Source organism: Struthio camelus, chromosome 3 (genome assembly GCF_040807025.1).
Source record: "Struthio camelus isolate bStrCam1 chromosome 3, bStrCam1.hap1, whole genome shotgun sequence".
Classification (NCBI taxonomy): domain Eukaryota; kingdom Metazoa; phylum Chordata; class Aves; order Struthioniformes; family Struthionidae; genus Struthio; species Struthio camelus.
This window is the reverse complement of record NC_090944.1, coordinates 145566405-145581196: the sequence shown is the minus strand read 5'-3', so window position 1 is coordinate 145581196 and position 14792 is coordinate 145566405. Positions and strand designations below refer to the sequence as shown.

The window sequence follows — 14792 nt, the reverse complement described above, 5'->3', positions numbered from 1 at the left end:
TTTGTGAACTTTCATACAGTTAGCTATCTACCATGAGCAAAAGGTAAACTGGGTAAACCAGGTATTTAATAAACATTTTCGTCCTCTCTTATTCAGTTTATTTGCCTTATTCCTCCTTTCTTATTTGGTTTATTTGTCATGAGGTGTATATATAGCTCCTCAATTGCCTTTTTTCTCTCCTCTTTACTTTTGGAAAGAAAGAAGAAAGCATAAGGGAAAACAGGAGAGAGGGGAAACAGGAGTGAGGAATGGTGAGGTATGTCTGAGTCCCCAGGTGTTGAAAGGACACCAGATTTTTCAAGCATTCCAGCAGCCTGAATTTGACCTGTTCTCATTTCCCATGAATGTGTGTCTGTGGTCCCAGTTCAATGGGCTATGGAATAAAACCCTCAATAGAAAATCTTCCCTGCTTTTGAATAGGTATTTTGCTGCACAGCTTCCTTTCTGGTTCATAACAGATCAGTAGTGTTACTTGCCAGGAAAATTTGAAGGTGATTTCAGTATGTTTTTGTGGCTATAGGCTTCAGAACTAAGCCACAGTCTTCAGCTTAGATCACAAAAAGTTCTGACATTTGAAACTCTGTATCAGTTCATTCTTCCTGTCTAATTAATTTAAGTGAACTTGTATTTGTGCTCCAGCAGAGGTGTTGCTGGTACATTAAGATTCTAATTCCTTGTTTTCTTTTGCTATAGCATTTCTTTTGCAGACCTGTCACCAGAGCAGTAGATAAAACATGGAAATATTGATCAGCAAGGACTTTTCTTGGTTATGTGCGTTCAAATTAAAGGCACTTCTTACCTTTAACGGGAGAAACTTACATGGTAGGGAGCAAGTGGGTTGTCAGCTAGGAGGATGAACTTTGCATGTTGAACTTTGTACCCTTAGTTTCATTTTGCGTCTTGTGATCATATGAAAAAAGAATTCTTCTGGCCTTCGTGTGATTTGTGATTGTCGATGGCTGCCAAATCAGTAGGTACAAAAAATGTTATTTGCACATGCAGATATAGCAAAAAATTGTTTCAGCAGTGTAAAATGCATATCCCTTTTCTAAGAGTTAAACGATTTAGAAACATATTGGAACCTAGTAGCTAAGACTCCAGAGGTGTCACCTTTCGGAATGAAATACAGTAGTCCCTAAGGTGATGACAAACATGAGGGCTATTCATGGAAGAACTTTTTCCTCAGCAGAATGGAAATTCTGGAAAAATATCTACTACTGGAGGCTTTTTCCCCTCAGCCTTCTCCTTCCTCTTTTTAAAAGAAGCACAAAGAATAAAAGGAAAAAAAGGAGAGGGGGGAGCATACAAATATAAGAGTACCTGCTGTTTCCAGGCATAAGGCTTTCTTTTGATCTGCTGCTTAAATCTGGAGTAACAGTGCAGTTACATCTGAATCACAACACTATGAACTTCTAAGATATTGGAAGGACTTCCATTTGGTATTATAGCTGTGTATCTCATGTCAGTGTGAGGAGATAATACAGCAAATACAAAAGCACACCTAATTGTCATTCTAGTGCCATCGAGGTCCAAAAACATCAACTGTTAAAAGCTGTAGACCAAGCCTGCAAGAAAAGATGTAGCCACCTTTTTAGGAAGATGAAAAAATAGGAGATAGAAGTTGGGGAATGCTTTCAAAATAACTTCTCGTATGTTTGCAGAGGCAGTCTTTCATTCAAAGTTCATTTAGTGTTGTTCTCAAATAACTTAAATTTCAGTGTTTTTGTTTTGCAGCAGCAGAAATTCTTTTCCTACCACGCTATTTGACTATTTTTGCTTCCTTTCTCTCTTTTTTTCTAAGTATCAATGTTGACATTGTAGTGAACAAGAAGAGAGGCTGTACAGCAAATAAGGTGTTTCTTGCCTGATAACTTTCTGTTAGAGGCTTCTCTTATTCAGCGCTATTTTTAGTAGTACAGTTGATGGTAAATGGATGTTTTTCTCTAAAGGCAACTTTGAACTTGAAGCAATTGGATATTAATTGATATAATTTGAAGTTTTTATCTTAATGATGCTAATCACCTTCTAGAGTGGTAGTCACTTTAGAAGATGTTCTTCTAGTGGCCTGAGATAGTATTCAATCCACTAATTAGAAAAACGGCTACTCCCAGTTCCACAGGAGAGCTATTTACCTTTCTGTTACACATCATGAGAGAAGCTGCCAACAGAAGAACACTGGATACAAAATTTAACATTTTGCTGTCTCTAGACTTTTTTTTTATTATTATTCTCATTGTGCAAAAGTGCAAAGGATCAGCAATATTTTGAGTGCTGCTATCAACAAGGGAAAAGAATGAAGCCAATCACCAGAACTTGCCCTTTTCTCAACCATCTTGCTGTCTGTAGTGGAAAGAGCTCTCTCTATTTCTTTTCCTTTTGAATCTTTGGCTATGAATTTGTCCATGATGCTTTAAATTTGTTTGTGCAGAAGGTTACATTCACAAAGACAAACCAGGAAGATGAAGCTCTGCAGTTTTGTATGTAGTAGTCATCTCTTCCATCTCAAGTTATTTATACGTTTATGTGCTTGTAAGCCAATATGGCTTTAGAGATTGCATGGTTCAGTTATGAAATAAAATATAGTGCAAGAAAATAACATTCTGTTTTAAGTGAGCCACTCATGCCATTGGTGAGAACTTGCACAAATCCTGGAAGCACTAGTGGAAGTAGTAGCACTTCCACCTTTCATTTTAACCTCCCATTTTAACTCCTGATTTTTTCTTTTATAAGAAATATGTGTATGTGTGTATGTACATATATAAATGTATAATACGTAGTTATATATATAAAATATCTGGACTACTTCTTTAGATAAATTTTACAAATGATAAATAGAACCTGTTCTGTAATTGCAAAAGTTCTATTTCTGTAATTAAAGAAATAGCAGCAAAGCAAATAGTATTGCTCTTTGAATATAAGCAACTCTTCAACTGTCATTCCCTTCCCTCCTTCCTTCATTTCACATTTATCTTGATTTTCTTCCTCAGTAGGGCTAATAAGGACATCATATTTATAACATGTTGGTACGATCATGAAGTTCTGCAAAAGATTTAATTTTTAGTAGAAGTGGATTTAGTGAATGATTCCATCTAAAAATAATTCATTTCCCCAAGTCGAAAGTAGGTGGTGGGAGCCAGCCTTTGAAGAGCGTTGGAGGTTTTGACATTCTTAGAATCTCGGTTTACTAGCTTGTCTTGCAAGAGCTCCTTTTTTCCTTATGGAAGATATAAGTTTTAGTGGACAACAACCACCCTGACTCCAGTCCTACCCTTAAGAAATACCCAGCCTTTGCAACAGAAGTTCCTAGTGATAATTGAGTTCTGTGGCAAAGGATTCAAGTTTGCAGTCAAACACTGTACCTTGTATGACGCAGGATTTTCTAAGAAAATGTTCGCCCATAAAGGTTTTGATTTTTTTTTTTTTAAAGAAGTTCACTAAGATGTTGCATTCAAACTGCAGTTACTCTTTTCTGCCTTCATTTATGGTGACTTGAGAAAGAACTATACCCCCTTAACGTAACTTGCATCTCTTTCATCATCCTGTTTGTAAATGTGGAAAGGAAAACTCAGTACACCAAAAACAGGAGTCCATGTGATAATTTAGGTTGTAAGAGACTTTAGGAGGTCGTCGAATCCTCTGCTCAAAGCAGGGTCAGCTATGAGGTTAGTCCAGGTTACTCAGGGTTTTCTCCAGTCTGGAGCTGACATATCCCTAGCAAAGATGAATGAATGTAACGGGGGGCTAGATTTTTCTTTTTTTTTCTCTTAGCGATTGAATGCACCCCGTCTGTTTCTTCAGTCACCTATCTCAAGCAGCCATTCTGAACAAGACCAGATAGTGAGTTAGATTCTGGTACAGGACACTTAGAACTGATGCCTTACGAGACTGGTTCTCAAAGGAATACTCTACGCGTTTTCTCATGCAGAGATCTGGAATCCCATTAACTCAAGGAATGAATAACAGTAAAATCCAGATGTAAATATTGGCCTTGATAGGGTGAGGCTTGTTTCCTTGAACAAGAGCCCTTATCAAGTTATCTGAGCTGTGCGTACTCTCAACTTGTGGATCCACTGCATAAAGGTGCTGTTCCCATGAGGCTCTTCATACCCTTGGAGCATAACCTGTTTAACTAAGGCAATCTCTTTTCACTTGTTTTGTCACAAATTTTAGACAGGCAAATTCTATGACTTCATGGATCAAGTAGTGCATCAGAGAAAACATGCCAGGTAGATCTGCTTCTGACATAATGGAGGCCTATACCTGAGTGTATATGACAGATAACCGTATTTGTTGGATAGAAAGCTTGTGCTTTTACTGAGGAAGTTGGTAAAGCAACAGGACATTGTTTTATATATTTAGATGTGGTCATCCTGAAATGTCATTTAGGTCTTTCATCTCATGGGGAGATCCTTTCTGCCTCATTATATTTACTGTCCAGCTTACTTTTCACTACTTCCTGTATATATGCAGTATAACAGGAGATGCTGGATTGCTACAGAAAGGGAAAGTTCTTACTGGTAAATTCCTCTGTTATCAACATCTTCCATAACTGCAGCTTTTCTAAACAGTTTCATAGCCACAGGAGAAAATATGTGTTGTTAGTATCTCCGATACATAAGCCAATTTAGTCCATGCACTCAGTTTGCTTGTTGTTGTTGTTGATACTAGTCATATATTCTGTTTGCATGTTCCTCTGAGATGAGGTTTTTCTGTTGGTCAAAGACATAGTTACGGACTATCTTAAAATACCGAGCTTTCAAAGTGGAGACATAAAACAAGCTTTATGTCTCAGCATTGCTAGCAGAAAGAAAATTGAATTTTTCCGTTCTTTAGTTTTGAGCTATCTATACTGCTGTAGATAAAATACAATTGGCAAACGCAAAGAGAAGAAAAGCAGGTAAGTCAAACTAGCCAGTAGATAGTAATCATATGCTGTCAAAATGAAATGTTCCACCTGTGGAATTCTTGCGATTCAGAAATCGGTCATGATTGTAGTGCTCTGTGTGGGGGATACAGTTGCACATTATTAACTTATAGTTTATAGGAAATATTTCTGGGTTTAATGTTGTAAGATTTTTCGTTTTCAAAAGCTTTGTGTTTCATTGTATCATGACATTCAAATATCGTAAGAAAAAAAACAAGTATTTCACTACTTCTCTGACATAACTATTGCTTTATTTTTTTCCTGGAAGCTAAGCGAAGCCAGTCTATCAGCAACTGTGCTCATCTTTATGAGGCTTTGCCAGCTACTAAAAGTGTACCTCTTCTGCTTCACACTGTGAGCTCTCTCTTACCTGGTATCTCTTACACTTCTTGCTCTCACAGACTGTCAGGTACTGTACTTTAAAGTCATCTTGTATATAAATGTTCTTTATATTTTTAAACTGCTATCTGTCTACCCTTTTTCTGTCTAGTTAAGCATTCTTTAGTCGCGTGGAATGAGATGTTTTGCATTGATTCTCTACCTCAGATCTGTACAAAATATGTTGTTAAGTAATACTTTTAGCCGTTAGAGATGGTTCTTCTTTATGAGCAAGTTTAGTAATGTGGAAGCATATCTTGACCTCTTTCAAGTTTCCTAAGAGTGGTAAGATACGGTTACTTCTAGTGTTTTTTTATTCAATCAATGAAACTGTTTTTTATCAAAATAAGTGACAGTTACATGACCTTGTCATTCTCCTTTTCCCTGAAAAGGAATTAGTGTGGAAACTAGTTGAATGCTTGAACGTAAGAGGTAGTGGAAACAAAATATTGTAAGCAAAAAACAAAACAAAACAAAACAAAAAAACAGCTGGTCGAAGCTACTTAATTAAAAAAATAGTCTTATTCGTCTGTGTCACAATCAGTTCTTACAAATAAATGCTTACAAGTGTGGATTTTTCCTCCTAAATAATTTTTCCTGGAGTTACTGATTCCAGAAACAAATTTAAAAGATTTGTCTGTGCCTCTTAGTTTTTATGCAGTGTCTGATTTCTCTCGAAATGTTTCTAGCACTGCAAGCAATTCAGGTTTTCTTCATTTTAATGTTAAAGATTACTGTTAATTACAATGTATTTAGATTAATTACGATGCATTTACAGTGTATTCCCTAGCAACTAAACTTACTTGAATTTAATTTTCTCTATTCAGAAATAACATTTTTCTTCATGTTTACATTTTTCAATAATTTGATTCATTAAAAGTTTCCAAGTAGCTGTTTAGGTTTTAATATAGTGTAAACCAAATAAACTGAGAGGTAGGAATGCAAAAACTAAAAACAGGGCAGTCATCTAGATCTGGACTTTTAAGTGCTTATTTATACCTAAGCAGATGTATGTTCACTCAGAAAAGTATAGCAGAGTGGTTTTTCTTGCTTTTGGTACATAGTCTTATCCTGTGGAACTCACTATTGTGATAAAGCGAAAACGAACGCCAAGTGTACAACTTCTGAACAGACTCTATGTTCATACCCAGACGTAGAGGTGAAAAACGCAGAGGTAATGGTCTAAGTATATAGAGCTGCTTTGTTTTAGGGCTTCAGTCCCCTCACCTAACCAAGATTTGTTGGTGTAAGCAGTGAGATTTCTCCATCCTGTTAGGGGATTTTCTTTTATTTCTGTTTATAAGTAGTAGGTGTTTGAAAAATGGATTTTCAATCACCTTCCATCCTTCAGTTCCTAGGAGGGATTCCTGACTCCTAAGCCCCAACCAGAGCTGTTAGCTGCTGTAAGCAAGGAAAAGAAGAGTTTTGCATCTAATGCATTCTGGCTCTTTAGGCGTTCCTATTGCATGAAATATCTTTAGCGTTTTTTTTTTTTCATTTCATTTTGCTTACTTGCTTGTTCAAGTTAGTGAAGATAGGCATTGACCTGAAAGATGAACTTTCATATACATTTACTGCTTTATGAAAGATATTTAAAATCAATAATAATACTTTCAGAGGTCTATAAATACCAGAATAATTAGCTTTTGTACAAGTGCATTTGTGAAACAGTTTTTTCAAATATATTAAATATGTCTTGTAAGTATTAACTCACTTGGTGGTATAGATTGAACAAACTAAACAACTCTCCTCCTCCTCCTCTAAGCTGCTGCTTCAATCTGTGTATAGTACTTCTTGATAATTCTTGCTAACTTCTTTACAAGTACAGCCTCAGTGAGTTCATAGAAATTGATGATGATTTAGACTGACAGTATCTGTTCAGTAAATAATATTTCAATGAATTTGTTATGAATTCATTTTTGGAGTTTGCTCAAATTTTAAATGTAACGATATTACCTTCAAGATTAAAAGGTGATATTTTTGAAGTTAGGGTCATAAGATCCACTGAATAATTCAAGATGGAAGGGATTTCAGGAGGTCTCTCGTGCTCAGATCGGGGTCAGCTGTGAGATCAGACCAGGTGGCTTACGGCTTCATCCAGTCTGCTCTTGGAATCTTCCAAAGACAGAGACTGTGCAGCTTCTCTGGGCAGCTTCTTCCAATGCTTCACTGCCCTGACGGTGGAGAAGTTTCTCCTTTACATCTAGTTAGTACTTCTCTTATGTCAATTCATAAAGTATGCCAGTTGCACGCCAATGTGTATAAACTGACAGTTGACTTCACCACCAGAAGTAGTGAGAGGAATGCATTCCTGCCACTAGCAGTCTCCAGCTAGCATTTAAGCCTTCTTCAGGCTTCCAAAAATGCTTCCTTTAGATGGGGTTTAGATGGAGCAGAAAAAAACCCTACACAACAACGAGGCCAATGGAACATAGAGCAGCAGGGAGAGAGGATGCAGAGCAAAGAAGATGAGAAAAGAGAAGAATAGAAAGGTGTGGAAAAGTCATTTTAATTAATGTGCATATTCTGTAATAATATGCTGAAAGAAAGCTGGAAGACTCAGTAAATCAGCCCACATTCATTGCTTAAAAAAAAGAAAAAAGATTGCTCGTAAAGTCACAGAGCTATTACGGCAACATTTCTCATATATATATTTTTTTAGAAAAAGGAAAATAACATTGGGCATGTAGATTGGACCTCTTGAACACTCTGGTGGTTGATTTTTGATGGGATATGTTTACTGCTTTCTGGGGGAAGAACTGGCAGTTAGTTGGTATGTAAGTATGGTAGGTGGCACTAACCAGTATCTTGGCCGCACTTAGAAACACCACTACTGAATGAGAACATACTTGATTGTTCCTGTGGGGGTTTTTTTCGCCCTAGTACTGAGAGAGGAGCATTTCTAAAAGTGTGTTCCTAGCTAATATCTAGAATTTCTGTTGCTCCTTCCTCAGTATATCAATTTACTTTTTCTCACTTGAATTTTAATGCCTCTCTCTCCTCTGACTCTTTGAGTTGCATAATAAGATTTGGGCTGGTTTATAAGGGCAAACTGAATCCTGGCACTTATTCTGTGACTGAAGAGGAGAAATGAAAACAATTTCACAATCCAGTTGTAATAGTGATCTGTTCAATTGTGGGTTAGCTAATAATGTCATATGTTGTTCCTGGGATCTCTCCCTCGAATTTCTCTTCCCCTTCACGTGCCTGCCTTCTCCCAGAAATGACTTACAGGTAATGACTGAGAACAAAGTTAAATTTCCTTTAATAAACTATTCCTTTCTTCCTAAGCAGCTTAAGCACTAATGCTTAAAAGTGGTTCTCTTTTTTTCCCATCAAGGGTGTTTGATCTAGGAGATCTGTCAGCTGAGTTTTTTCGTAGGCTTCAGATGAGAATATGCATAAAACCGGAATTTTTGTTTTTTTAATAAACTGTAGGGTTTAGGGTTTATTTTTGACTTAATATATATTCTCTTTCTAGTAAGTAGGTTTTCATCAATTAGTAATGCACAGCAATCAAAGCAAAGCTTTTGCTGTCGCAAACTTGAATCCAAATTGCTGTTAAAAGCTGTAACAGTCACATCAAAGCATCTCCAATGTAAAGTGTTCATTGGTACAGTGATACTGCCATTTTAACCTTTTGTAACCTTGGGACAGTCCTTTGAAGGTGCCGTTATTTGTTTAGCCCAACTTCCCAGAGGATTTCCATTCTTCACAACCTTATTAGGCTAAATGTGATCCCGTAAGCCTTTCTTGGGTACTGGAAGTCTTATCAGATTTGGTACATCTTGTTAGCTCTGAGCTACTGGAAGAGTTTGTACACAACTGCCCAAACTTCCAAGACTGTTTAAATCTTCCAGATGAACAATGCAGTTCTTGCCCAGGATGGGTATGCTTTCTGGAAACATGGAGTGCTCTTCGGCCACCCTCTGGGATTCATAAGATTTCAGGTGGTTTTCACATTCAAATCAAAGAAAAAACTTCACATTTTTATTTTCACCTGCAAAAGAACCTTAAGGGCTCTGTGTATTCAGCAAAGATTTACTATTGCACTGAAAAAAAGAGATTGTCCAAAATTTGTGGTTTTATTTATTTATTACCCAGTAGACTCCTGAACCAGTGCAGTTCCTGAGGGCATGAGGAGAGCTAAAAGGAGAAGAGGGAAATGTCATAGTATCCTCTTTTCAAATATCTTTTTTCTTATGATTGAATTCCTCTCCTCAGATCTTCCCAGCAAGAAAACCTCTAAATCTGAAGTCTCCTAGAAAACAATCTTTCTGTACATCTTCTAAAATGCAGAAAATTAACTTTCTGAATGTCTGAGGTGGCATATCTGTGTTGTAGTGCAGCGTATTTAGTTTGGCCCGCATTCTTTGCCAAAGAATGGCAAGGACTGGATGTTAGAGGGCGATGAGGAGAGGGAGAATGGGGATATTTTAGGATTTTTTTTTTTTTTACTCAGTTTGAACTGTTACTTTCTTTGTTCTCGCATTCCCCTCTTTATGGAGGAAAAAACAATAAGGACACTAATCATTTCAGTACTATAAATTCATAGTAGTTTTGCTATATCTCCTCTAGTCTATTTCTTTCCAGAACAAACCAAGTCTAGTTTGGGTCTCTAGGGTCGTCGGTTCATGTGACCTCCTCCAGTCTTCGTTATGCATTCAGAACCCCTGAAGTGTTTTGTTTTGTTTTTGTTTTGTTTTACTTTTTCTAGACTTTTTCCCATTTATACTGCTTATACCTCTAAACTTTATTCTTTTTCTAAAATGGTTTTATAAAACTCAAATTACACTATCATTTTAACTTTTGTAATTTGGAGTTTTAAATGTTTGAATTCGTCACTTTTTCACATAGCTTTCTTAGACTAGGATTTATCATGTGTAAATAATTCTGAAGTCCTTAGAATATTTTGCTTTTTATTTACATCAACAGAAGTTGAAGAATCTCAGCAGTCAGAAACGTCAACAGGAGCAGAAGCTGCTGGCCTATTTGCAGACCAAGAGCAACAACTAACTCGAAGTAGTAGCACTTCAGATATTACAGATCAGTTTACATCCGATTGTTTTCAAGGTAATTTTCATGAAATAGAATAATGCTTCACTTGTGGAGAAACAGTGTTGAGAACATCCAGCCTTATAGATGCTGCTGTTATCTGCTGCGGTCTCCAACTCTGTTGTTTGAAAATGTTTTGTATCTCATTTTTCTTTGTAAATGTATCATTGCTAACTTTTTGAACTAATTACTTTTACAAAGGTGTAAATCACAAGCGCAGGGCGTAACGTCTAGTAAGTATATCATGACTGTGAAAAATGAAACTTTTGAATATATGCAGTTTTCATGTAATTTTTTAAATCTGGCATTGTATTTAAATTTGGAGTACTCAGCAGTTTTACTTCTTTTCTATATCTGTGGTATAAGTTATGCTTATGAAGAATTTTTCAAAACATCGTGTATTTCTTCATATCGATTAAGCCATGACAACTTTACAAAATTTATGACATTACATTACTTTTCTATAAATAATGGGAAACATATATGTAAAGGTAGCTGAAATTTTCTTATAATTTACCATGTACTTTTATCTATATTTCTTGTGTCACTTGTTTACTTTCTGAAATTTGTAGGTAAAAAGGCTGAGAGTTCTCAGAATTTAACTTCTTCAGACTTCAAATCAATACAGGAAAATAAGGGATGCACAAAGAAGGAATATGAAGCTGAGCATGTAAGGCAAAAACCAAAGTGATTATTGATAAAATCCTAAACAGGTTTTATTTCTAATCAGAAGCCTTTTAGTATTTGGAAATGATAACAACTGAAAGCATAAAAATTTATTAATCGCATCTCTGGTATGGTAGCTGTGATTAAGCTGTAACTGTTTACTATTTGGTCTGATCATTCCATGTCTTCTGATATTGTAAGTTGCCAGTGCAGTTCTACGTACTTGGCTATACTCTATCTCCATAAAATAGATTTCTGTGCTTTTCTATATTAAATATGAACAGGAAGTTCATACCTATTTTTTATAAATGATTCATGGTTGTTAGAGTTGCACTGCCCTGGAATAAATGTTTGATGGTTTGAAGTACTGGGGGAAATGCTTTCCTTCAGCACAATTTGTACCACCAGCTGTTTATTGCAGATGTTTGCATAAGTTAACATTAGGATAGGCATGTTTCATAAATTTTTAATGCAACTTTTGAATAAACAGTAGAAATAATAAATGACTAAGGCTGATCATTCTGGTGGCAGTATAATGCAATACAGCATGTAGGACTTGAAGCTGGATCTCATCTTTGGTCCTTGGCTCCTCCATACACGTGGACTTTAAGTACCATTAACCCTTGGCTCTGGGAAAGAGGGATGAGACTTTTCCGGGGCAATGCTTTCGTTAATTTCTTCAGGAATAACAATGTCTCAGAAAGAAAGGAAAATGTAGTCCACTTTATGTGGTGGAAGGGAAAGAAGAGGGAGAGAGGCAAGCTCAGTAATTGTGGGGAAGTAAAAATTAACCTGCCTCCCCATTCTATTTTAGTAGCATGTAGTATAAAATATTTACAACCACCTGCTGCTGGGGCTGTTACTGGAACTGTAGTTTCACCCTCCTTTGGAAGTGGAGCTGGGATTTTGACCATGTATCTGTTGCATGACTTGCTAAAATACTGAACCAGTTCTGACTTCAAATCGCAACCCAATGAGATTTTTTTCAACACTGATCACCAAAATCCAGGTTATCCAGGGAAAATAAACCACTCTACAGTCTATCAGACAGCACAAGAAAATGCATATTTCTTGGGAATGGTTGTCAATTCTCTCCAGCTTAAAAAAAGAAATCCACGTTTTTAAAATAATAACTCCACGAATCAGTTCTTTGTCTCTTTGGTGGCAATAATGTGCTTTCTCAAATATGTGCAGAAAGAGAATGGTTTAATTTCTGGCCAGTGAATCAAAGATTACTTCCATAAGTAATTTATGTAAAAAGAGTGATAACAAATTAAAAAACGAAAATATTTTCTACCAAAATGAATTTTCAAAAATGTTAACTGAATTGAGATTTCTTGAGCAGTTAAATGTAATAACGCTCAAAGCGGTAAGGTGTAGAACATAGGGGGATTTTTTTGCACAGTTGTATAGTGCTAACCTGATACACTTTTTTTTTTAGCATAAACTGATTTTTACTGTTACAGATTATCTGGAGATGCAAGAAATGTGAATTTAAGGGTAGTCTGCCAGATGTAAAGAAAAACAATGATGTCTAGGCACAGAGGAATATCATCCTGAAGCAGAAAATTTCTGAGGGGTTTTCAGCAAACAGGCTATAAATTCATTTACAAAAAAAAAAAGGAGAATAAAGTAAAGAAAAGATTTGGAGTCTTCACATAGGTTGTTTTGCAACCAAATAATGCATCTGATGTAAGAGATGTCTGTTAATTTCTTCCTTAAAGGTTTTGTTGGTTTCTAAGGACGTGTATGGGATTTTGGAGATTTATCCACAGTTCATTCCAGTGGGTTGACTTTGTTGCCATAGCACGGAAATACAAGAGAAACAGTTTTTCTTAGGGATCTGTTTAGGAATTTTAGAAAAAAAATATATGAAGGACACAGTGATTCAAAAAGTATCGAATAGTTTAAGATTTTTTGAGAAACACAAGTCCTGTCTATTTCTTGTTGTTACTGTAGACTGAGCTTAAAAGAAAGGCAGGATAAAAAGAAAGTCAAAAGTATGACGGTGTCCTTAAGACATTTAAAGAAATTTAGGTAGACTAAAAGGTACATGAAAATATCTTGACTGAGTTTAATTTAATTTCTGGTTACTTTATATACACACACACACACACACACACACACACATATATATATATATATAAAATCTCAAGACATACAAACACACGTGTGTGTGTGTTTTGATTTTGATAGAATATAATACAGTTTTCAAAGCTGTGGTAAGCTGCTATTAATACAATTTTTTTTCTCTGAAGGTCCTAGTACGAAGGAGCAGCAGTCCAGCTGAATTAGATTTGAAAGCAGACTTGCAGCAGTCACATGGAAATCGCCAGGAGAGAGAAAAGAGTGAGTTCTAAGAAACACAGTATGTTTAAGTGCAGCAACCGATATCAGTGTGTTAATTTTGTCTTGATACAGATATGAGACGTTGTTCATCGTATTTTGCTTATTTGATCTTTAAAAGCAGGGTTCCTGATCTTTATTAATCCTCTCCTTGCTTTAGGTGAAAGCATTAGTAGTGACACATCCATTGGCTATAACAATGAAGTAGAGATCACGTTTATCCCCTGGCAAACTTCTGAAGAAGACCGTGAAGTTAATGCATCGGCAGATGTTTGTGTTGATCCTGAAGCACCTCGCTGGCTTCAGCTTAGTCCTTCAGATACTACAAATCTAACAGGTACTTACACTAAAGAAAATGTGTTTAATGTTTTATACTTTTATCCCCAAAGGAGTTTATACAGTTCAATTTGATTATAAAAAGTATGTTTCTTTAGCTAAGTAAGAACTACTTGCTGTTTTTACTCATCCTAATTGCACAGTCAGTTTTTTATAAATTAAAATACTGTAATCTGATGCTACCTGTCATTTTCTTAATTTTGGAGTATACTAGTAGCTTCTGTGTTCACTTCCAGCTGCTGCACAGTTAATCCTTACTCAAAGAATGAATGTTAACTTTTATTCAATTGCAGTATTGTATTTTCACAGTAAGGGTTACATTCATATCTGATCTAAAGCAAGATGGCAGCAGCTTGAATGGTTACCACTTTGGCTAGCACTGTTGCAAGGTGAAAGAAGGGTGCTGTAGCACCTAGGAGTTCCCTGAGAGTGTTTCTCCAAGTAAATCTGTGTCCAACTATACTTCTTGCAGCAATGCACTTAACTTTACAGGCCAGTCATAACTGTTGTTAAGAAGAGTGAGGGGAAAAAAGGTAGTGAAACACTTTTATGAAATGTATGTTGTAGTGTGTGAAATGTGATTCTGAGCAAGGCAGTAGAAAGGATATCGAGCACATAGATTTTTTTGTTTGCCAGTAGTCTTTCAGCTTGAGCTGTTGTAATAATGTAGGGAGCTACATGTTCTGTGGTGCAAAAATGGAAACAAGTTTCCGTCTGTGAACTGAAAAATATTCTAATAAAGGCTTTCATGGGGATACATGGTGTTGTGGTAAATCTGTAGTGTTCCAATGTGAATCATGTTGGTTATTATGTATTTCAAAGGGGAGGAGTCTGCTTTTCTGTTAGATGTGAAGGTCATTGAAATCTTTTGGATTATGTTGGATATTGTTTAGGGAAGAATTTTGTGCATGCAAAGTGAACTCTAGTTAATATCTCTCTGAGGCTAAAAGTACAAGTTGTAGTAGCTTTTGAAAACTTCCACTAAATAGTAAATAATCATTTTGTAATCTGTCAAATATTCATCCACAGAATTGTAGGGCTGGCTTCTGTACGTTCATTATTATTAGTGATAATATTATTTGTGAAT

At 36.0% G+C, this 14792-nt stretch overlaps 1 protein-coding gene across 5 annotated transcripts in view; it reads left to right on the top strand.

Moving 5' to 3' along the window:
* Nucleotides 1-14792, top strand: part of RALGAPA2 (Ral GTPase activating protein catalytic subunit alpha 2) — a 197857-nt gene that overhangs the window by 61760 nt on the left and 121305 nt on the right. For 4 of the 5 annotated variants that reach the window (XM_068940776.1, XM_068940781.1, XM_068940780.1 and 1 more), the window contains 5 exons: nucleotides 5193-5333; nucleotides 10238-10375; nucleotides 10930-11027; nucleotides 13282-13372; nucleotides 13530-13706. In XM_068940776.1, the coding sequence (XP_068796877.1) occupies nucleotides 5193-5333; nucleotides 10238-10375; nucleotides 10930-11027; nucleotides 13282-13372; nucleotides 13530-13706 (645 nt within the window). The remainder of the gene's footprint in view (nucleotides 1-5192; nucleotides 5334-10237; nucleotides 10376-10929; nucleotides 11028-13281; nucleotides 13373-13529; nucleotides 13707-14792) is intronic. The other variant, XM_068940778.1, reaches the window with a different exon arrangement.